Source organism: Pristis pectinata, chromosome 1, assembly GCF_009764475.1.
Source record: "Pristis pectinata isolate sPriPec2 chromosome 1, sPriPec2.1.pri, whole genome shotgun sequence".
In the NCBI taxonomy this organism is placed as follows: domain Eukaryota; kingdom Metazoa; phylum Chordata; class Chondrichthyes; order Rhinopristiformes; family Pristidae; genus Pristis; species Pristis pectinata.
The window spans coordinates 115,181,012-115,205,697 of NC_067405.1; the positions used below are offsets into that span (position 1 = coordinate 115,181,012).

At 38.2% G+C, this 24,686-nt stretch overlaps 2 protein-coding genes across 5 annotated transcripts in view; one reads left to right on the forward strand and one right to left on the reverse strand.

The window, feature by feature from the left end:
- Positions 1 to 12,408, reverse strand: part of gpr137c (G protein-coupled receptor 137c) — a 35,402-nt gene extending 22,994 nt beyond the window's left edge. The window contains exon 1 of one of the 2 annotated variants that reach the window (XM_052023013.1): positions 11,842 to 12,408. In XM_052023013.1, the coding sequence (XP_051878973.1) occupies positions 11,842 to 12,228 (387 nt within the window). In that variant the 5' untranslated portion in view covers positions 12,229 to 12,408. The remainder of the gene's footprint in view (positions 1 to 11,841) is intronic. The other variant, XM_052023023.1, reaches the window with a different exon arrangement.
- A 52-nt stretch (positions 12,409 to 12,460) lies between these two features.
- Positions 12,461 to 24,686, forward strand: part of txndc16 (thioredoxin domain containing 16) — an 88,524-nt gene continuing 76,298 nt past the window's right edge. Inside the window, exons 1-6 of one of the 3 annotated variants that reach the window (XM_052023000.1) lie at positions 12,461 to 12,667; positions 14,319 to 14,560; positions 16,274 to 16,356; positions 17,077 to 17,150; positions 18,592 to 18,666; positions 20,771 to 20,892. In XM_052023000.1, the coding sequence (XP_051878960.1) occupies positions 14,404 to 14,560; positions 16,274 to 16,356; positions 17,077 to 17,150; positions 18,592 to 18,666; positions 20,771 to 20,892 (511 nt within the window). In that variant the 5' untranslated portion in view covers positions 12,461 to 12,667; positions 14,319 to 14,403. The remainder of the gene's footprint in view (positions 12,668 to 14,318; positions 14,561 to 16,273; positions 16,357 to 17,076; positions 17,151 to 18,591; positions 18,667 to 20,770; positions 20,893 to 24,686) is intronic. The other 2 variants (XM_052022983.1, XM_052022992.1) reach the window with 2 other exon arrangements.

Consider the following 24,686-nt stretch of genomic DNA (forward strand, 5'->3'; position numbering starts at 1 on the left):
CAAAATCAAGGATTTTGATAGGAGATGCAAGCCCTAGTAGTCGTAATTGATTCAAACAAAATTCTAAAGACAGAATTCATATTTCCTGACCAAAAAACAACTCACATTTATATTCTGCCTTTCACGTGCATACCATCCAGGTTACCTCTTCAGGCCAAGGAAAGGATAGATCAGGAGGACTGACCATCAGCTTGGTCAGAGGAGCTTGGTTATGAAAAGAGACTTAGTAGGAAAGATGGAAAGGCAGATTGGTTTACAGAAGGATCTTGCACTGGCTCAAGACAACCACAAACAGTTGAGCAAAGGGAGGAAACACTAGAAGTTCGCTCAGAGTTTCAAAATGAGATTGAAGCAAGGCCATTAGGATGAAATTTTCATATATGCTATGTTTCCTGGTTATTCAATCTCCAACAGCAAGCACAAGAATGATTATGCAGGGAGAATTAGTACAAGGCAGAGTTTTAGCTGAGTTGGTTTAAATTAGTGGGTGGGAGGCTAGCTAAGAGAACATAGATACCTTCAGACTCAACTGTGGCAAAGGCATGTTTAAGAATATCAGGAACAGATAGGGTAATATAGCGATTCAAGCAGATAAAGTAAACAGTCTGGAAGGGTAACTTGGCATCAACTGGGTCGTCAACAGTCTAACTCAGCTTGTGACTGGAAGGCAAGTACAAAGGGTTATGGTCTTCCCAATATTTAATAAGACAAGTTTTAAGAAGGGTTTTAAAAAGTGAGATTTAGATGAAAATAGAATGAGAATTCCACTTAGAATCTAGACAGATAGAGGGTTAGCATGCATTAATTTTAATTGGAAGGTACTGTTGGTAGGAGGAAGAGTTGGAAGATGAAAAATGTACATGGTGGATAGGGCTGGGATATACAGGTGAGATGCCCATTGAGAGACTGGACATCAGGGACACCCTTTGATAGAACAGAAACAATGCAAGGATGGAGGAGAAGATGTGGGGCATGATCATGGTGGAAGTGAAATCTGACTCCATGATTTGGGTTGATGTTGCTGAGAAGCAACAAGTTGACAAGAGGGAGGGGGTTGGGGAAAATGAAGTTTTGTTTTATCTGTGTCTCGGTTATCTCCAGCAATAGTTAGCTTTTAGTTAGTTAACTGCAGAAGAAATATCAGTTTCACTGATCATGACGAAAACAAAAGACAATAGAAAAACATGCTGAAACTAGATCAACAAGCCAAAGCCTTGAGATTACAGAAAGAAAATACATCATGATAACAAGCAGGGAATTACGTTTATGATTTTGATTATGGCTATTTCAGGAAAAAACCAGGCTGGAGAGACTCAGAATGGACTTGAGAAAAATTAAGAACTGCAGATACTAGAAATCTGAAATACAAATAGAAAATGCTAGAATAACTCGTTTGTTTAGGTAGCATCTATGGAAAGAAATATTGTTTCATGTCTAGGACCCTGTCAAAACCTAGAAAGAGAAATAAGTTGGTGCAGGTAGCAGAGAAGATGGGGGTTGGGGGGAGGTGGGAGTGCTAGTTGGTGGGAACAATAGGTGGAATGATATTTTCTCCAATAGGCAGAAAAAATAGGCAGTTAATCTCCTTTTCCTGTGTAATGTGCTGCTAATGTTGTAAAGTCTGTGTAAAGTCACAGTCCAGCTTACTGGAGCATGCCCAGCAAGCCAGAATATAGAAGAGAAAGGGAGAGAAGGATGGCAGACAAAAGTGGTTATTTCTTATATAAACTGAAAGAGCAAGTTATTCATAGGTGGAGAATTCAATATCAAGTCCTTCAGGCTGCAAAGTGTCCAGCTGAAAGAGGAGGTGTTTGTTCTTTGAACGTGTATTGGACCTCATTGTAACAGTGTAGGAGGCCACAGATAGAGAGGTTAGAGTGGGAGAGGGATGGAGAATTAAAGTGTTAGACAACCACAAGCTGAGGGTCACCCCTGAAGACTGAGCTCAGGTGCTCCACAAAACAATCGTCTAATCTGCGTTTGGGTTTGCCAATGTGGATGAGGTGAGATAATCAGCGCCGAATTCAGCACAATAGATTGGAAGTAGTACAAGTGAAAGGCTGCATGGATTGTGTTTGATAGGGCAGAGTGAATGGACAGATGTTGCACCTCCTGCAGTTGCATGGGAAAGTGCTATTTAATGGAGAAGTAGCAGGAACAGGAGAGCAGACCAGGGAGTCACAAAAGGGATGATCCCTTCAAAATGCTAAAAAGGGAGAAGGGAATACATGTCTCATGGTGGAACCTTGAAGTTTGCAGAAATTGCAAAGGATGATCCATTGAATGCTGGCAAGGTGGAAGGCAAGCTCTGTTCTTGCTCTGTCCAGGAATAACAACGTTAGTAGAGGTATGGGAAATGGATTTCAGCATTTTGAAGGCATTTCAGGATTGAGGTTTCAAATGTCAAAAGTAGTTCACAGGTACAAGGAGTAACCAGGAAGGCTAATGAAATTTTGGCACTTTCCATGGGACTCAATAATGCAATTCAGTTGGAGGGTTGATCAATTTCTGTCCCAAGTGACATTTACAGTTTTGGGCACAATACCCAAAAGGAAAACTACATTGGCCTCAAACAGCACAGCAGATTCACTGGAATGTTTGATAATTGAACCAAGTTCATTAGGATTAAGGGTACAATTCAGTTGGGGTGTTTAAAATAAAATGTGAAACAAAGGAAGTATTTCATCAGATGTAGAAATCTTAAGGTAGGATCATCTTACAATTAGGGAGTGGGGTTTGGAAGAATTAAGCATTTTTTTTTAAAATGAAGGGAGAAATAGGCTATACGTTTCTCCAAAGGTTGCAGGTACCTGGACAAACGAAATTCAGGACTGAAAGGAATATTTGTTTAGAAAGCAGATTTGAAGCATAGATCTGCCATGACCTAATTGAATCGTTGAAGGGCCTAATCCTGTTCACGCACAAGATGAATTTGGAAATTGGAAGGAAGCTGGAGTTGGATTATGGTTAGGTTTGAAGGGCAAGCACAAGTAGTGAAGGAAACTCTTGGCAAAAATCAAGTTCTGAAGCTGTCAAAGGAGGAGGGGGTTGGCAACATAGGGTACAGTTATAGGTAACTGTATAGCATGGTTACATTTAAACTCAAGATTGATGTAATAGTGGGGAGCTTTAACAGAAGAGTGTCTTAGTGTTTGATTTCATTACTGAGCTATGCAGAATTACAGGGCCACCACAAGGGAATATTTTAACCAATCATTTCCATGGCCATTCCTTGGCATTTCTCTACATGTGCACACATACTCCCCTCCAAATCTGATTTCTTTCAATAGCTATTGAATCTACTGCCACCTTTTCAGGCAATGAATTCCAGATCACAATTACCTTAAAAGTCTCAAGTTCAAATTTATTGTCATTAGGCATATTATACCCAGGGTATAAATGCCATTAAAATTAACTTTTTTTTGCAGCAGAACAGTACCAGCACAGCACATTAGTCTAGTCTTCCTTCAAATATTTTTAGCAGTAAATTTAAACAAATTGTCACTAGATAAATCAGACAATTCGGAATACCTCAAATCTCCCATGAACTCTTAAGAAAGTCCTTCAATTTCCCCATCTCTCCAAAAAAGTTAAACTCCCCTAATCAGGTTCTAGAGCATTTTTTCCCCCCCATGTGCTTTAAAGTCTTGACACCTTTTTCAATAATGTGGGGCACAGTGCAGCTCCATCTGTGCCCAAACAAGTGATTTATAAAGACTACATCACTTTCTTGCTTTTGAACTCTTAGAATGTGCATTGATACTTCAAGGAAGCTAACTGTTCTGAATGTTCAATGTTCTGAAACTAATATAATTTTAGTGTTAAGTAAACATTTGAGGCATATTGGAAATAAGGGAAACAAGATGACAGGATCAAAGTTACGTCTGAAGGGCAAGTAGTGTCAGAGGAAACCAAATAGATCATGTGAAATTAAGTTCATGCTTGGGGAGAGAGGCCTTACCAACAAATCCTAAATTATAAGAATGGGGTAAAAGAAACAGGAGCTTCTTGACGTTATCAAGGGAGAAAGACAATGGCATTCAAAGGAACAGAAAGACTGAACTAGGGTCAGGTGCTTGCAGTGGAAATAAGATAGTAGGGAAGAGATTGTGCTGTTGAACTTTTTCCTACAGTCATGCTTCAAGGAAACATTTCCTTATTAAGTTTTTCCTGATGTAAACCCCAAGTTCCAATTTAAAATGGCAATTGCTTTATAAACTTCACTGCCTAACTGCATCACCATTCTTGTGGTCATGCTAGAATGAATCACATTTGTTTTCAGCTTCTCAACCCACCTTACAAAGATGATCCAATGTTAGAGCCAAATCAATGCAGGGTGTTTAGAAATCACTTGCTAGGGCCCAGCTGGAGCAGTGTTTAATGCTATGCACCACATTTTTGCAAAAATTGTCAAGACCTTAAAGTTCAAGAAAAAAAACAGCTACTTTACCCAGAGAATAACTAAAAATTAAACACAGCTGCACAATAGCTTTTGACAACTAATCACGTTAGATACCATGTTACAGGAGGTTAACTAATGATTTAAATATATTTGGCTACATTGATGTTAGAGAAATACCAAAATCTAATCACCTCACAGAACATTGACTATCTGACTGTTGAAGATGTACAAAAAACTTGCAGGTGCCATGCATTATTTGGGGCCATGATCACTTCAATGGAGTTCTGCAGTACCATATAATTAAAAAATTTTTTTGATTCTTGAGAATAGAGAATCACTCAGCTCCCCATTTCAGACATTGAGAAGTGGGAATTAATAATCTATTCACTAGTACTTAAAAATAACCTGCAACAAATGATAATGAAAGCTCATTAGGAAATGTCAATTCATATACCATTATACTACTCATTTACAACTCAATAGTCCAGTAGGAATAGTCCACTCCCATACAATGGGAAGCATTAGACGAGACTCATTGCTTGATTTCTAGTCTGAGATAGAAGCTGTCAGGTGGCCATTTACAAACTTTTCTGATGGAGGATAAAAAAACGAAGTCAACTGGAACTCTAGTGAGCCCCAATTGGTTTAATTTCTTGGTTGGGAAAGTGCCAATGTAATTCACTTTTCAAATAAATTTCTCCTCATGCACGAGCATAGGCATTGACAAGCCAAGACCTTGAATAAGAAACTTACTGATACATATGGAATGGTAGTATAATACCAGAAGAATGAAGAGGGAGAGGGAGAGGGAACAGCATGACATATAGGAGAAGCAAAGGACTGCAGATGCTGGAATCTAGATGGGGAAAAAAATCAAAAAGATGGAGGAATTCAGCTGGTTAGGCAGCATCCATGGAGAAAAGCAGATAGTCAATGTTCTGTGAGGTGATTAGATTTTGGTATTTCTCTAATATCAATATAGCCAAATATATTTAAATCATTAGTTAACCTTCTGTAACATGGTATCTAACATGTGATTAGTTGTCAAAAGCTATTATGACCCTTTAGGACTGAAGATAGAAAGAAGGAAAGCCCAATATATTTTTGGGGGGGGGGGGGGGGGGGGGGAAAGAGTGATATGTGGACAAAAGAGGGGAGGCAGGATGGGCACAAGGTGGTGATAGGTAGATCCAGGTAAGAGATAGTGAGAGGCAGATTCTGGGGAGGCGGGGAGAGCAGATTTACCGGAGGATGGGTCAGAGGTATGGAGGCAGGCAGCATTGGGGGGGGGGGGGGGGTGGAAGGAGGGAGGAGAGGAAAAAAGTGGCAAGGAGGAAAAAGATGAGCTAGGAAAGGGAAGAAAAAGAGGCAAGTTGGTGGGGGGGGGGGGGGGGGTGGTGGTTTACTTAAAGTGGGAGAATTCAATGTTCATGCCAGTAGGCTGTAAGGTCCCAAGACAGAAAATGAGGTGTTGTTCCTCCAGTTTGTGTTTGGACTTCTCTCAGCAGTGGTGGCGGCCAAGGACTGACATATCAGTGACGTAGCAGGCACTCTACGAAGGGGGTCACCGTGTCTTGTTTTTCTTCTCATGATATAGGATCTGCAAGGATTTGTAGATTTACCCCTATGATAAAACAACAAGCAGCTAGACTTGCTAGTTCAAGGGAGGTGTGGAAATACTCAAATTCAATCCCATTACTCTGCAGCATGAGTGAATTTAAATATTGATCTGTCTGGAAGTTTAAAAAGCACAATTGTTGTAAAGCTCCAAATTCTGAGACTAACTCAGAAAAATGAGGAGCAACATCTGGGGATAAAACTACTGGGATTCTGAACTGTCACATTCTGAAGTGAAGAAATAACTGCACAACAATTCCTCCTGTTAAAAGGATGCAATGCTTCCTCCAGAGAAAGTAGTTTGTTCAGGGGTATTGGCAAATACAAAAAGACCCCCTCATAAGCAGTGAATAAACAGACCACCTTTCTAGTCCTTTTTTCCTCCCTTATCACCAATATTAAAACATACTAATTAACTTCTCTAACAAGTAAGCCACATTGATTCATTATTTTAAAAACACTGATAGGACTGCTGAGGACAAGAGTCCAGGTGACCTCAAAGGATTAAGGCAAGAAACCTGATTTATGAAAAAAGTAACACAATAAACCATGCTCTATGGCACAAAATGCTTCCTTAATCACCTCATCAGTAAATCACATGTGCTCTAAATATACTATTAACATTCATCCTTCAGAAAAGGCATAGAAATGCAGGGACTACCTTACTTTAAATGGTTCAGTGACATTATTGATCCTAAAGTGCAAGGAGTTCTCCCACATTGAATCATTCTTTAACTAAAAGCACTAAAATCTGGATTAAAGGCCCATCCAACCCATTGCCGTTTCTGAGATAATTCCTTAAGTATTGCAACCAATTAAGAATTTTATATTAAGGTTATGGGATGCAATATAAATGCATGCAGGACTTTTTTCTTCAACTCTCACCAGCTCCACCCCATTCACCTTTGTAAGCATTTTCCCTGAAGTAAAATTGTGTTTGATTTTCAGGATGCTGACAGAGTTCATTGTTAACCTGCAATATTCATTCGCTAAAGCCAGAATGTATTCAACAGTTTGCATAGACAATGGGAACATGCACAAGTTGGGAAGGGGTAGTGAATATACACTACAATGTTGTTAATGCATCTATATCTGTTACTTTCAAGATAAGAGTGCCTACAATGGAGATGGGACAGAAATTGGATTCAACTTCCATTGACAAAGTGCAGAGCATAATGTAACATTGTGAAATAACATGGCTTGCACAAATAGGAACTATTTCAATTTGCAGACAATGTGAAGTGTCTAGCCAATGTAAAACAATTCCTTTTTCTGTAACCAGACTGCTTATATTTCCTAATAGTAGTCATCCTTGGCTTAATTATCCTTGAATAGTTATCCTCGAGGTTAATGACACTATGCTTTGCATCATGCACTAATTCCTCAATGAAATCCGGTAAGGTCTTGATCAATTACACAAGTTACAGTTAATAAACAATATTTACTTTGAAATCATTTAGAAATACAACTTATGAAAACCAATAATCAGTGGCATTTTGATTACAACTACTTTAAGAACAGCAACTTATTTTTCATACAGCTTTCAAAGAATTCATTTGCTTTTCCTTTTGTTCCAACTTTACACATTCAATGTTTAGATATGCAAACTCTATGCCTGTGAAAATCATATCAACAGGATTTATTATCAGATATTGCTTAGTGGCCATTCCAACCACTATACACGACGTAAAGGAATGTTTACATGAACAAATGTTAACAGCCGCAGTATGCAGTTTCTGGAATTTATAGAAATCTGAATTCATTAGAATTCTGTTAGCAAAAGCAGGTGTAGAGGAAAAAAAAAGAGGATATTTTGAGGGGAGAGGAAAGGCAGAATATAGCAAACGAGTTTGGGGAGCAAATGTGGAGACACGAGGCTGTAGATGCTGGAATCTGCAGCAACGAAGAATCTGCTGGACAAACTCAGTGGGTCAAGGTACGTGTCTGTGTCTGGAAATGTCGACATTTCAGGTGTAAACCCTGCATGACCAACTTGAAATGTTGATAGTTCCTCCCCCCCACCCAGATGCTGCTCAGCTCAGAGTTCCTCCAGCAGAGTGTTTTTGCTGGGACTAGAAACTGTTTTAATAAAGTGTGGGAATCCTTAGCAGTGCTGCGGTATGAAGAGCGAATGGGAAGGAGGTGGGAGAGGCCAGAGTGCCAAATCTGAACCAACTTTAAATGGGTGGGATAAGGAAATTGCCAGACTGAATTAAGAAAAATAAACTGAAGAGGTCATTTAGTCCCTTGAGCCCATTCTACCATTCAATAATTTATAGTTTGTTTATAATCCAACTCTATACTTGCCTTTTTCACAATCCCTTAATAAAAGGAAACTTCTTACAATCCAAGATCTGGAGAAATGGAAGATGAATGCTGGCATAAAAGTTGGAAGAGATACTAGTCTGCATTAGAGCAAAGTGCAAGAATGCACATGTCTGCAGGGAGGAAAAAGGACTATCTGAACTAAATGAGTTAGAAAGGGTATGGAATTTTAATTAACCGAGAACAGTGGAGATGGAGCACTTCAGAATGATTGCAGTTGATTTTGAAGAAAATGACTGTCCAAATGAGTTTTGGGGAAATGACCGTTTCTTAGCTAAAGATTTTCAGCAAAGCCTCAAGTAAAGTGATACTAAAATTGACTAAATTAAATTTTCAATCTAAGTATTTTGAGGAAAAATATCCTTATTTTCTTCCTTCTCCACCCCACTTTCTTCTTCCCATTCCCATCTGCCCCCTCCAGCCCCCCACACTTCAGAAATATACCAATTGCTAAGGAAGCAGATAAGTACTTATAAAAACATGCATTTTATGGAAGAGAATTTTATGCAGGAATACTTCAGCAATTAGCAATATAGGATTTTAAAAACTCTTGATAGTGATGTGATGAGGTCTGTAAACAAAAGGAAGGTGGTACAGGAGCCTGAAGACTCAGGCTCAACATTCACCACCTTGTTTTTTCCTCTTTGGCACTACTTAGTTTTGTAACTTAGTAATTTTTATGTCTTGCATTGTACTGCTGCCATAAAACAACAAATTTCACAACATATGTCAGTATTAATAAACCAGATTCCGATTAAAATGGGAAACATGTCCTGCTGCTGGGGGAAAAAAAAATAAAAATGCAAATAAGAATGGGATAGATGTGCCTGTTCAGTTAATTAAATCATAACTGATAGCTTTGCTTTCCATATTGGTAGAAGCTGTGCTATTTGATATGGTGATACCCAAACCCATAGAAAGTAATTTTGTTTTTAATATTTGTATTCTCTTTCAGGTTTTTGGATACTTAAATTACATCCCTTAGAATGCATACGATGGAGTGTTCAGTATGCTTACATTTTAAGGCAACAAGTTTTTGTTCACTTTCAATGCAAGGTTTATAACTTATATTCAGGACCCCTTTTGAAATTGCAATCAAAAACATTAATTCAGTTTCTTAGTCTCCAGACCAGCTAGGCATTTGCAACATTTTCTGTTTTAATTACAATATTTAATCTGTTTTCAGCTTTAGGGATTCACAGTCAAATGTAATATACTTCATCAGGCAGTAAGGATTCAAGATTCAAACTCCTGCCTTAATAACTGGAAGCCAGCATTAGACCTGTAAAGTGTTTATAGAGAGCTTTGCACTGTGTGATAAGGTAAATAAACCCAGGCAGAGAACGTCAATAGCTCAGAAGGTTTCAGTCCTACTTTAGATACTTATTTACCGATGCAAAAAATGCATTTAAACTTTGCAAGAAACAATGATTCAATCCAAAACTGTAAAAGGTTATCCATTAACATCTGATTTTTACCCCATTTTGCAAGGAGTACAAAATCAAAGATGGTCATTAGTTCCAATGACAAGCAAAAGCTAAGAGCTCACCACTCGTAGCAGGGCACCAAACACTTGGTTCTCCATGCACCTATGTTAATAATTGGCTGCCTAGCAGATAAATGCTACAATCTAATAGTATTATATAATTTCTCCCTTTAATATATTAAAGTAACATTTTCAGAAAAGCAAAAGGGCATTAAACAGCTGTAATGACAAATTTCAGTTGTACTGCAGTTTACAATCCAAATTATGACTCAACTCAAGATAACTTATTTTTTTTTAAAAACAAAGGTTCAATGTCTCTCAAGTGCATAAACACTCTTATTGCTTATGTTTGATCTCAACAGAAGGAGTAGTAGGTCAAATGCCTCTGGTACCTGCTCCAGCATCAATATCATGGCTGATGGAACCAGTCTCAACTCCATCTTCCTCCCTTATCCCCATAACCCCCAGCCCCCTTTAGTCCAAAAATCTTAGCCTTTAAAGCATGTAATGCTCAGCACCCACTGTTCTCTGGGGAAGAGAATTTTAAATATTCACAATACAGAGGAAAACACTAGCACCAAAACCAAAAGCTTGGGTCGATGAAACGGGCTTGAAATAGTTCATGAGATGAAAATGGGGGAACTTACTGTTTAGGAATTTCCGGATGGCAAGACACCGGCTCCTTGATGCCGGTGTGGGACTAATATGGAACCATTATTTTGGGTCAAATGGATAAGAGCAACGGTTTGCATACTGTTTGCTATCAGAGCAAGTAAAGACATTAAAATTATTGCATCAAACAAGTTGATGAGTCCAGTGGGACTCGGGTACTCAATGCAGATGGAAAGTTATTACGCCGGTTCTTCATAAAATTACAAATATTTCCAAATTGGATGGAAATAGAATCGCTTTTATAACATTATATATAATCCCGAAATTTGAAATCTGTTGCTGATCATGTTGACATTTTGCGCAATTATTTTTGGAGACAACTAGACACGGTAAAAGTTTAAACTCGAATTGAGATTAGGAGGAGCACTGGCCTGATGTACAATGCCCCAACCCCGAGGTGGATCGCCTCTATAAATCAATTTTCTCTAAAATATTTTCCCAACATTAAATCATTTGCTGTTCGAGGGTAAGCAAACAGGATACCAAAGGTATTCTCGAGTAAGCTTCAAAAACAATAATTTCTACAGTTTTGTGATAAATATGACTTGCGTATGATTAAAAAGTTTTAGAATATGTCCCTCTTTGCGGGACCAATTTGACAATACTAATTCAATGGATACCCGAAGCCTGCGCTGAATACGTCATTGCTGTAAAACGGGTTGTTACACCAAATCCTTCCCAAAAGTTTAACAACCGTTTGTCGACACCTGCAAATCGCCCGTCAGGTAACTCAATCGCTTCAGTCGCGACACGACAATTAATTGCTTGGATCAAAGAAACACAAAATTGATACCATCAGATTTACGAATTGACAATTCTATCCACTTTAGGAAATATTTCATTCTGAATTTCTAGCAACCACCGAATAGAAAAAAAACATGCTGCAACTGACTTCAGGGTTTTTGAAAAAGGGCAAAAAGATTTTATATTAAAAAGCCGAGCACTGCATTGAAACGAAGAGGCAGTCAAACCAATGAGCGTCATGAATGGTATTTGTCTAACATTGGAATGAAACGGTTTTAAATACTACTTTTTATTTTAAGGTTGGGACTTAAATATCACCAGAACAAAACAAGTATTTAAAATGTACATCACCACCATCTACGTTTCTCTCAGAAATCAGTATAGTCGAAATTTGTATGAGACAATCTGATTTACATCTCAGAACACGGCCGACTGTTATCTCTACATTAAAAAGGACAAAGACAATTTCGTACATCATCGCGTTGGCTAATGCTTCTGCGGTCTCTAGAGATTACAATGTCAATTATCCGTCAAAATACGTAAAATTGGTATTAAAGTGAATTTCTATTTTTACTTTTTCTTTCTAAAAACGTACCTGTGCAAAATAAAGATTTAGCAGACACAACGTGAAGAACTGCAAACACACAGGGAAACAATACAGCAGCCAGTAAGGCAAAGGCTCCAGCTGATTGGCCTGGACACAATTTTTAAAGTAAAACGAAAAGAGGGCAGTCCTCAACCCTGCCCAGAGCAGACAGAGAAACAAAAATACGGTCTGGTAACTGAAGCGCTTGTGCTTGTAGTGCAAGACCAACCAGAGCTGCAGGTAAACGAAGAGAAAAAGCAGAGAGTACAGAGCGGTGTAAACCACGGTCAAGCCGAGCTCTACTGATGGGGGCACTGCAGCCTCAATCGGCTTGTCCGGAGCTGCCGTCAGTGAAGAGAAGAGACCCGCATTTGCTGCTGAGCTCTGCAGGGACATGGTCACGAGTATCCAGTTATTGCAGTAACCATAGACAGAGGCTCTCCATCCATCCGCTACCTCAGCTCCAACAAAAAAAACATCCAGCCTGCCGCCTACCACCCCGCCCCCTACTTTATTTCAGCCTCTGATTGGGGAAGTCGTGTCATCCCTTCACGTCAATCTGTCTGAGGGCGGGTCTGAGATTAACGCATGCGTATTCAGAAATCTGTTTTAGTACCGGAAGCGGCGGCCAACGGTTTAATTGACACCAGAAATATCCAATTAACAATATCATTGTCAACCAGGACAGCAGAAGCGCCAATGACAGAGTGGCAGACGTGGGGGTTCAGCTGTAAGGTTGCAGCGAACCTGGCCGGCCGGCCAACAATAAGGTCAGGTAGGGCTGTGCAGGCAGGGGTTAGTGCGGGCAGTCGCTGTGCCTTCTTCAGTGTCTTCGGTGTGTTTGTTTTCTGAATTAGCTGGCGATGCTTTGTGTTCCATTGGAAAATTAGGCAGAATTTGTGTGATAGTTATTGGGGGAAAAAAAACCAAAACAAATCTGCAGATGCTGGTACTCTGAAATAAAATCAGAGACCCCGAAAATAGCAGCCACATAGCGACTTTGGAAGGAGAAACGCAATGTTTCAGGTCGATAGCCATCCATCGGAACGCTTGCTAGTAGGCCACGGAACTGAAACGTTAATTCTGTTTTACTCTCTCCACGGATGCTGCTTGACCTGCTGAGTAATTTCACCACTTTCAGTTTTTATTTATGCAGTTAGCTGCAGAATCGTAACGGTCTAAAAAGAATCAATTCGGCTCAGTAAGTCGATTCTAGCTCTCAGTAGTGCAAATTCATCAATGCCATTCTCCACACATCTCCCTCCCCACTCTTCGCCCTGTGAAACTAGTCCCGTATTCTCTCTTAAATGGCCATCCCTTTTCTTTTTTGAAAGGCCTGATTCTGTTTCCAACACTCTTGCAAGCAGCATGATCTAAAGCACAACTACATAAAAACTTTCACGCCACATCCCCCCCTTGTATCATTTTGCCAGAATCTCGTCTGTGTCCCCTTGAACGATTTGCTAATGGGAACAGTTTCCCCACCTAAATAATCTTGTAACAGCTATAAAATCTTCTCTCAGCATTCTTTGCTCCAAGAAGAACAACACCAGCTTTTCCAGCATAAGCTTATTGCTAAAATCCTCTGCCCTTAGAACCATGCTAGTATTGTTTAATTCAGAAAATGCTGGAAGAATTAATACTGGGAAGTATTTCTGGAGCAAAAATCAAGTTGACATTTGAGGCTACTATTTCTTCAGTACTGGGGAAAATAGATTGTGAATTTAAGGAAAATTATGGAGGAGACGTAATAACAAAAGGAAAAGACTTAATTAGACGTTTGTTTAGGTTAAAATGGAATAGTAAAACAAAAGTAGGTGTAGAGAAAGTGTAAATGGCAAGTGCAGAATCATCACCAATAGCTGCTATCTGAAAAATTGGGGACAGTAGTTTTTGCCTGAAATTATTCAACCCTGTGCTCCTCCCCCTCCCCTGACCTTTTTGTTTTGGCTTCTGCCCTCTTCCTTTCCAGTCCCGATGAAGGGTCTCAAAATGAAACGTTGACTGTTTATTTCCCTCCATAGATGCTGCCCGACCTGCTGAGTTCCTCCATCATTTTGTGTGTGTTGTTCCAGATTCCAGCATCTGCAGGATCTCTTGTGTCTCAACTTTAAAAAAAATACTTTTTATAAATGTTGATTGATTTTAATTTTCACCTGAAAACAACATGATCAGCTTAATTGTGGAAGGAATTTTGAAGTGAAGGATTGATATTCTAAATAGAAAATTCTTATAATGCAAGTGTTTATGTATTCCACCAAATGGGTTATTTGGAGATAATTCTTGATGCGTCATGTTTTATAATAAGTGAACTCTTTTTCTGTCTAAAGTCTGTGGTTCTGTTGCTAAGTTGGTGTTACTAACATACCTCATACAATATGTAGCACTGGACTTGAAGTTGGCAACCTTGTATCTTAATGATAAATTGTGGCAGTTAAACCTGGTTTGTGGGATAGATCTTACTGCTAATTTCTTTTTTTTTCCAGACTGAAATGGAGAATAATATTGTTGAGGATTTCATTCAAATTATTTAAGTAATTCCTGAGATCATCGTTGCCTTTATCTACTAAAATGGCTCAAAGGCATTGCTATCTTTACTTAGTTTTGTTGTGTACTGGTCAGTTCAGCATCCTCGATGGTACAAAGATACTTCCCAATACAAACCAGCAGCACTTTGTCAATATTCTGCAGACCGGAAAACCTTCTTTGATATACTTCAAAAGGACAAGTAAGCATTAACTTGATTGGGTTAAGTACTTGAAACATAATTCTGCATTAAACTTAAAACCTTGTATCATCTGTGTTTATCTTGTATATTCAAAGCATTGGTCATTTTTTTGCATGTGGTAGTTAATTGGTCTTTCCATCTTAAATTTTGTTCAACTTTGTTTTGAAAATGATGGCTGAGGTTATATGAGTGTTCATGATTCTGTACTAACTGCTGTCAAAATGGATAGTCTCATGTGGAGGCCAGAAGTTGGTTTATAAAATATAAAATACAGGCCAGCGATGGTTTGGCATGGATATTTTTCTAAGATTGGGCTTAAAGATAATTTTTGAGGCAATGTATTGGAAGCACAAGAAAATAGGAGCAGAAATAGGCCACCAAGCTCCTCAAGTCTGCCCTGCCATTCAATATGATACTTACTGATCTATTCCAGGCCTCAAGTCTTTCCCTATGCTCTCAATCCCCCAATCTTCCAAAAAATTGTCGTCTTCCACTTAAAATACTTCCAACGAGCTAGCCTCCACGCTCTCTGGGGAAGAGAATTCCAAAGATTCACTACCCTCTGTGAGAAGAAATTTTACATACCTTTCTTTTAAATGACCGGCGCCTTATCTTGAAAGCATGTCCCCTTGTTCGACTCTCCCACTAGTGAAAATATCTCAAAATCCATGCTGGCGTGCCCCCTTGGATCTTTGTATTTCAATAAGATCATTCTTTATTCTTCTGAACAAAGAATACAGACCCAACTTCTTTAGCCTCTCTTGACAGGACAGTCCTCTCATCCCAGAAATTAGCCTGGCGAATCCCCTTTCCACTGCCTCCTATGCTATATCTTTTGTTAGGTAAGAAGATCAAAACTCTGCAGCGTACGCCAGGTGTGGTCTTGCCAATGCCCTGTGCAATTGTAACAAATTCCCCTATTTCTAAACTTCAACTCTTTTGGAATAAAAGGCAATATGCCGTGTGTCCTCTTAAGTAGTTGCACTTGCCTGCTAACTTGTGATTCGTGCACAAGAGGTTCACTTTGTACCTAACCTACACTGTTGAGTGCTTGACACCAGGACAAGCATATATTAAATAAAAAATATACCTAAAGCAGATGATTGATCACTTAACCTTGAAGAGTACCCCTCCAAAAATAGCTCAAAGGCAATGTAATTGTTTTTGAAATTGTATTTTAATTCCTGGAGGAAAATTGCACACGACTTTTTCCACCTTTGACTGGTCTGTAGTATTCACTTGAGAAGTATCAATGTAGGTTTCATATTTTAGTTTCTTTTAGAAATAGTCTAATTTTTAAAGTTAGTTTGAAATTCACCTTAATGATAATTGAACACTTTGGTTACTATAAGATATCTTTATTAGTCACATGTACATTGAAACACACAGTGAAATGCATCTTTTTGCGTGGAGTGTTCTGGGAGACAGCCTGCAAGTGTCGCCACGCTTCCGGCACCAACGTAGCATGCCCACAACTTCCTAACCCGTATGGAATGTGGGAGGAAACCGGAGCACCCGGAGGAAACCTCTTTCGTACTTATTGAATCCATTCATTTTCCTTCCCTGTTCCTACTTTCCATCATGGCTTAGTTAAATAGTCCTGCCTCTGAGTTGTAAAGTTGGCAGGTGACAAGTACATTACATAGGCTGGCGTTTCAATTAATTATAGAAGAAATACTGTTTAAAGCACTAAAGCATTATTTTATTTTTCAGCAAACCCATCAATCAGCCTTTTCCTTCAACAGCTAGAAAAGTCATCAGAATCACTTGAGGAGTATGGCATCACAGTGGCTCAGGTGACTTAAAAGGCCTCCTCTGCAACAATTTGTTTTAAATGCTTTTATCATTAAGAATTGGATGCTATATTTATAAATATGGGAGAGATGTGGGGCAAGAAAATATATTCTTGATTTTAGTGAGAAAAACCTATATAGCTATTAAAATAAATGACAATAGAAGACAATGTGAATGAAATATAACTGTCTCGTTATTACAGTGGTGACCACACGGTGTAACCCAAATGGTGGTTGTACAAAATGGGTAGGATACTGCTGCAACATTTTTATATTGTGCACTCCTGAGTTGTCAGTCTTGACTATCTTGATATTTGGAAGTACTGATTGGCGGTTTCTAGCAGAGGGGAAAAATGATAGGTGTGTACTGATCATGTAGTGCTAATACTAGAGTTTTGGTGCATGATTATCAATAAGAAGATTAAAATATATTAAAAAAAAGTTGGTCTTGGTTCTGGAAAAATACAACCCATGATGGGGACTGTGGCTGTTTAAGAAGAAGGGCATCTTCCACCATTTCAAGCATGACGAGGTGGACACTAAATGATATTAAAATAAAAGCCAGGATCTGGGCATTCTTACTACTTAGGAGAATGGAGGAGAAAATTGGTGAAGCTCCTTGGTGGAAAAAAGAATAAGTACTAGAAAGCAAAGTATTGTTGGAATGTAAGCATTTTTATACCTTTACATTATCCTATTAAAGCATTCTGCAACTTTTTGTAGGTTGATTGCACCACAGAAAATGTGCCAAAATATTGTGAAAATAACGATGTCCTGAAGAAAGCATACCTTTTCCGGTAAATTGACATATATTTGTAATACTATCATGAGATGCTTAAGAAAAGATCTTCCATTTTGAGCGAATATTCTCAATCGGAGAGCTTTGTTGCTTAGTCAACATATTTATATGGGTAGATTTTTGGACTCATGGAAAATCGAAGTATATGGGCTAAGCACAACTTTTTTGTTCCCTTGGTAGTTAATACTTCTGTGTGTATGTGTGAGACAATGCAATTTTGCTTTGTATATAAAAAAGGAGGAAATATTTGAGGAACTCCTGCTATTGATGCTTCTAAAGTGTTTGGGTTGTTGCACTATGTATATTGCATTCTTTGGAGTCCATTGGCTTATTCAGATAGAAGAAGGGATAAATCCCTCATTAAAACATTCAATTGTTCCTCAAGGATTTTTGCTGCTGCCTAATTGCTCAGGAATCTGTTCCATTAGATGATAACACCTGTGTTTAGAACCTCTGATGCCTAATGTACATATTTTTAAAGTTAGTTTAAATTAATTTATTTAACAGAATATGTAATTTATGTTTGTAATGTACTGTGCTGCTGCACAAAAGAGCTAATTTTCATGGCATTTATACTCTTGAGTATCTATGCCCAGGACAATAAACTTGAACTTAATCCATGGATTGTAATATATTTACATTGTTTAGTCTAAATCAGTTACTGGATCTAATTTTTCTGTATGTTGTGATTTAGTAACATAATCTCACAAAGTACCAGGGACCAAATGTATGGTGTATTTCCTTATCTTATACTTCACTCTCTGGTCTGATGTGGCTTGGCTGTCTCCCTATGTAGTAATGACCTGAACTGAACATAATACTTATTGGTGTAGAACAGAAAAAAATGGGAATAGTCAACAGATCAGGCAGCAGATGAGGAGAAGAAACAAAGTTAATGTTGAAGATTTGTCACTTTTCATCGGCACTAGAAAACATTAGGTTTGTGTAAGAAATTTTAAGCAAGTAGAAAGGATGAAAGAACAAAAGGAAATGCCTTATAGCAGAGTGGAAGATATTGAATGACGAAAAGGAATGATGCTGCATGACAAAACTGAGTGGTATAATGATGTAAAAAAAAATCAAAGGATGAGTCTGTGGGTGGCAAAGCCAGCAATAGCAAAATTTATTACCAATATTTTCTATCTGAAAATATGAGCACAGTTTGCAATCTGACATTGTTGCGATCAGTGCTAACTCTAAGGATGAACAGTGTCTAAGTGAAGGATAAGGTGGCTTTCTCAAACTACCACTTTGCTTCATCAGCAACAAGTATTGAGACCTAAAAGTGATTTAAGTCAGTTTACTGAAAATATCTCCCTGATAACTTTCTTTTAACTAACACTGATGAAGTATATTTTAACCTTCTGGCCACTACAATAAGCTCAATGTAATGAAGATTGGTAACTGATGCTTAAAATTGTGTTTTTCTCTATTAATAGGGGTAATATAATGCTTCGGAGCTTTGCAATTGATGCATTATTTGATGTGGATGCAATTGTAGCAAATGTATTATTGTAAGTATGTTCAAGTATTTTTTTTCCATTTTGATATCAGTTACTGTAAAATGGACAAGAACAAATAGTCACAGAAACTTAAATAAGATTTCTAGCTTTTTTTAATAGAAATTGACGTCCTGTGTCATTTCATCAAAAGTCTACATGCATGATTATTTTTTATTAATTAAAAGATGAAAACTTAGCAAAGATAAGCCTATGTTTATTGCTTTGATTCAGAAAACAGAGTTCCACTGACCTTGAAATTAATTATCATATTTCAGCATTCTTCAGTATCATAGTAAAGGAAAGGGTAGCATCCAGACCAGTAATTTATTTGGCATGGAACTGCTATATATCACAGATAGCATTCTTTCTTTGATTGGGTGTTCTTCTGAAGGGTTGAGTTATCATCCTAGAAATTCATTGTTTTCCATAAACTTTATCTTCCTGAGGACCTACAAAATACTGAATTGCTGTCAATAATACAACCTCTGGTTAACGTTTGTCTAGCTTTACTCTGGGTGGAGAGAGTCAATAGCATTTCCCCACCTCGCCCCCCCCCCCCCCCCGCCCCCATGAGGAATTGTTCCAGCAAACATCAGTACTTCAATTTACATCAAAGCTATCTGTTCACTCACCTTTACTCTTTGTGGGTCGCTGTATCCTATAATACTGTAGCATCTAGACTTAGTATAGAGTCTGTATGAGAGATGGAGAAATTAAACTAAGAACATAATGAAAAATCTAGCAATATAACCAGAACTGATTCATGATGACCAACTGTACAGACAACAACAACACATGCCATTCATTGAGTTTGGCTGAAGGCATGAAAGTGATGAATGTCCATTTTCTGATGAGGCAGTACCACTTATTTATCAATGTTTACAGAAATTTGGTACAAAATTGATTCCATCTCACACAGCAAGCAACTGAGATACAAATGGAAAACAGAAGACCTTGGTGTATTATTACAATAAATCGCATCAAGCAGTAAAAGCGTTATTTTGCCTCTTGTATGGTCTCCAACGCTCATCTTTGCTGAAAAATGTAGTTTAAAGGCCACAAAGTGCATCAAGCTAAACCCACCTGACCTTAAATGTGATATAAGACCACGATTTCTTGTTTCAGCTGATCCCTGATTCTCTGGCTTTTTGTAATTTTTTTTTCCATTCTTGAACAATGGGTATAAGACCCATTTAATCATTTTTTGTGTTCTTTAACTCTGTCACTTTATTCCACCCCTGCCAATATTTATTTTTATGTTATATGTGATTTTTAACCAGCATTTTCCTCTTGAACTTCTGCATAATTGTTCACTGTTTCCATATTGTAAATGTTATCACTTGGACAGTGATGGATACAACGTAAGTGATCAAATTCTCAATTTAACAAAATGACGTGGGGTGTATCCAATATGGCTGATTAAAACATTTTACTAAGATCGTAATAGTACAGTTAAATGCTTCTTCCAAACTAGAATTTATTCTAATAATAATCTCTCTTCTCGATTAAAGTTCAGTGTGCCCCAGCCACCCCTGCCATGATATTAGTCTGACCTCTACGTGTGCAAACAGTGAGTTGCAGTGGGTGCCAGTTGTTTTGGTTGTATGAACAGTGTAGTGAGGAGTCTTTTCCTCCATCATGATTGCAAGCTTACTGGTAAGAGTCCCTTTTCAGAATTAAGACTGGGAACACTTGCAATGTTTTATCTTTTTCTAATTCATGTCGGGATCAATTTAATTGCCTTTTTTATCCCCCTTAAGTAGTAATGCAGCACCATCATGGAATTGAACCTGGGGCTTTTTAAACTCTTAATTTAAACTAACATACTAATTGACTGTAAAATTTGAAACAATTTATTTGCTTTCCACATTTCAGAATTACCCAAAGTAGTTTATGTATCAGAAATCCTGCAGAGTAGCTTGAAGTAATAAATAGTGGAGGATTTACAGTAATAATTAGAATGAAGTCAGCTATGTTATTTGTTTTTTAAGACCACAATAATTTCTCTGTAGCTTCAATGGGAAAGGAATCAGACTTACTACTTTCAGCAACTTAAAGGTCTTTATTTTATGCTGAGCTCCTTGGATGACTCTAAACATGTACTGCTCTGTTATAGTGTCTTGCTATTCAATGAAATAAAATATGTGTCCTCATTGGTGGATCTCCATGACATTGAAAATGATATGAAAGGACGAGGTGATGTCGTAGTTACATTTGTACGAGCAATAGGAGTTCCAGGTATTGTCAAAATAGTTTTATATTTAATTTTATTTAACTGGTTTCTCAGTATTTTGCAATATACTACTGCAACCCTGATAATAGTGGATAATGTTGACCAAGACAGTTGTTTGTATTTTTCATTATATTGTGTTAAACCAAATTTAGTTTCAGACAATGTTGGGAAAATTGCTCTGATGTCACATACTGCTGATTCAGCTTCTTATTGCTTCCTTTCCACTCTGGCTCAGCACAGTAACTACCTTTGTCACTGACAGTGCTTTCTGTGACTTTGACCTATTTTCCATCCCAGACTTCTCCATGACGTTCAGTATAACCAGTCAATTCCTCCTTCATTTATCTACCGAATGAAAGCTATGTCTGTTTCTAACCTGTGTGCCCAATAGAATCAGTATAACAAAGGGATGAGTTCTCACCTACCCACATGGTAGTCTCCTGAAGTATTTTAGTGCTTTCCCCACCCCTCCCCATCCCTGCCCCGAGAACTCCCCTCTTACTTCTTTGCATTCTGCATCTTGGGAACATTTATTATAGATGCTGGAAACACAAGAGACTGCTGGCATCTGGAGCAACAAACAATCTGCTGGAGGAACTCAGCAGGTCAAGCAGCATCAGTGGGAGGAAAGGAATTGTCAATGTTTTGGGTCGAAACCCTGCATCAGGACGCAGTCCCGAGTCCGCTGATTTCCTCCAACAGATTTTTTGCTCTTCTAGAGGCTGTTTAGTTTCTGTTGCATATTGATGATATGTACTTTGTTTTATCTTGACACTACTGCCTTCATTATGCAGCTAAATTTCATGGTCTCCTTCATCTAATCCTATTTTCATTGGCAAGCTTCATTATAAATTAGAGAGCAATTAAACACTGATTATAAGTTAGTCTCCAAGTTCAAAAATATGATTGATGTGCTTTCAATTTCCTGCCTTAATCTGGGTACTGGTCAAAAACAATGTGCTCTGTTGCACATCCTTTCACCTTTTCAGATTGTTACAGCTGTGTCAAAACCTCAGTGATGCAGTGAGGGTAATGTAGTTGCAGTTTGACCGTTGTGTTGCCTCCTTTTGTGAACCTTTCAATCTTCTGCTGATGGGGGGAGAGATTGTGCATTGATATTTTGAGACATAGAGAAAATGTGTACTAGTAGAAATAGAAGTACTGGCAGTATGAAAGAGAGAGAGGAAAATATGTGTTCTGGCAGAATGGTTGAGGCAGAGTAGAGGAGAGTGAAAATGAGTGAAGGCTCTGTGTGTGAGAGTGTGATTGAGTAGTATTTATGAGAGAGTATGTAGTGAGAGGGAGCACGTACTGGAAAGATGAGAGAAAAGAATATGAATTGTTTGTGTGTGAAAGAAAATGGGTTTGGTAGATAGAGAGAATCATCTCTGGTAGTGAGAACATAAGAACAAAAGAAAATAGGAACAGGAGAAGGCCTCGTCCCCTCAAGCCTGCCCTGCCATTCATTATAATCATGGCTGATTGCCACTGGTCTCATCTCCTCTTCTGTGCCAGTTCCCATTTGGCCCTCAATTCCCTGATCTTACAAAAAATTATCCATTTCCACTTTAAATACCCCTAGTGATTCAGCCTCCGCAACCCTCTGGGGAAAGAATTCCAGACATTTACCTCCCTCTGTGAGAAGTTTCTACACATCTCAGTTTTAAATGAGTGTCCCCTCATTTTGGATTCACCCATTAGTGGAAATATCTTGACATCTACCTTGTCATGACCCCTCAGGATCATGTGTGTTTTAATAAAATTGCTACTCATCTAAACTCTGATCACTTATCACTCTAATCTTAGTTGCTTGTGATGGGACAATCCTCTTATTCCAAGAATTAGCCTGGTGAATTTCTTTGGACTGCCTCCAATGCCAGTGTATCCTTTCTCAAATAATTCTCAAAAAAGAGGACACAAACTGTGTACAGTACTGCAGTTATGGCCTCACCAGTATCCTGTACAATTGTACCAATACTTTACTATTTCTAAAGTCCAACCCTCTTGAGGGAGAGAATAAGGGCGCAGTTAGTAGGACATTTAAATGGCTGCCAAAATCTGAGGGACAAAGCCTCGTTATTATAAGCATAGACCTAGCTCTCCATAGTAGGTTACTTTGATACCCCTAGGAAGGCATAGTTCAACTGGATATTAGCTTGTTCAGAGCCTCTTGGTTTTCAGGTTTAGCATGATACCACTTATTAAGAATTCCACTGATCCCACGCTATTCATCATGGAGGAGTTATGTACGAAATCAATATTCGCTTGTTTCTGTAAATTTATACCTTCACATCTCATGTACTTACTCTGACATAAAAGGCCATTTGGCCCATTGAATCTATGCAGGTTCCTATTAATCTCCTTTCCCCATCTTCCATGAAATCTATTCTCTCTCATGTGTCCATCAACTCCATCCTGATTCTCCTGCCATCCACCTAACTAGGGGTAATTATAGTATCCAGTTAACCTACCAACAGGTCTTTTGGATGTGGAGCAGCCAGGGGATATAGCCTTGGGGCAATCATGCACAGTAGCCAAGTCAGGATTGAACCTGAATTATTGGAGCTGTGAGGCAAGTGTTGTTAGGCAATTCTGTGTTTCTCATGAAAGCAACAACAGTTTTAGTCCATAGCTATAGAAACTGGATGGATACAATCCATTTAAGCTACTGGACTCTGGTCTATATATCTACACTAATAAATCAATTCATATAAAAATCAAATTTATTGCAGAAATTTTCAGATTTTCTAATAAATGGTAATTAATTAAAAAACAAATGTTTAATATATCTTTTGAGTTGGAATCTCATTATCATTATTATTATTAAAGGGAACATTTGAGCATTAGGTAACACTAGAATTAATGCCAACAGTACGGAATGCATGTACCCTTCTGGTATCCCTGCCATTTTTACACTTACCTATTCATCAGTCCTCCTATTGACCCCTTTTAACATCAAACATTCATTAAGTGCAGTTCCTTCCTTAACAATTGCAATGTGAATATTTCACTGATGACCCGTGGTAGCTGGCTATCACACCACCAGATGGTGCACTAATAGGAATTGGTGTTAAATGGCAATGGTAACTTGAAGTTATTTTGAGACAAGCCACTAAGTGGAGCTATTATGCCTTCCCACAAATCACTTAAACTTTTGGAAAAAAAATTTAGTCCCTCATGCAGTTTCAAAGTTCATGTATTGCGCATTAACGTGACAACTGTTCTTCTACTGAATTGCATTTTTGTGTCTTACTGCATGACTTAAAGATTTTACTGGAAGGTTTTGGCCAGTCCCAAATGGTTGGCAGTGGATATCTTTACATGAGCAATGACCCTGTTAACTAAGATCTATTCTGCAGCCAGAAAATAATTTAAAATGTATGGATATTAAGTTGCTTAATGCCATGTTCTTGTATGATGTATAATCCAATAAATATGACAAATAACACAAGAATGAACTTGCAACTTAGTAAATTGGTAAATTAGTTTATTATTGTCACATGTACCAAAGTACAGTGAAAAAACTTGTTTTTAATGCCGTCCAGGCAGATCATTTCATTACAACAATGCGTTGAGGTAGTACAAGGGAAAACAATAACAGAATGCAGAATAAAGTGTTACAGATACAGAGAGAGTGCAGTGCAGGTAGACAATAAGGTGCAAGGCCATAACAAGGTAGATTGTGAAGTCAAGAGTACATCTTAGGGGACCATTCACTAGTCTTATAACAGCAGGATAGAAGCTGTCCTTGAGCCTGGTGTTACGTGCTTTCGGGCTTTTATATCTTCTGCCCAATTGG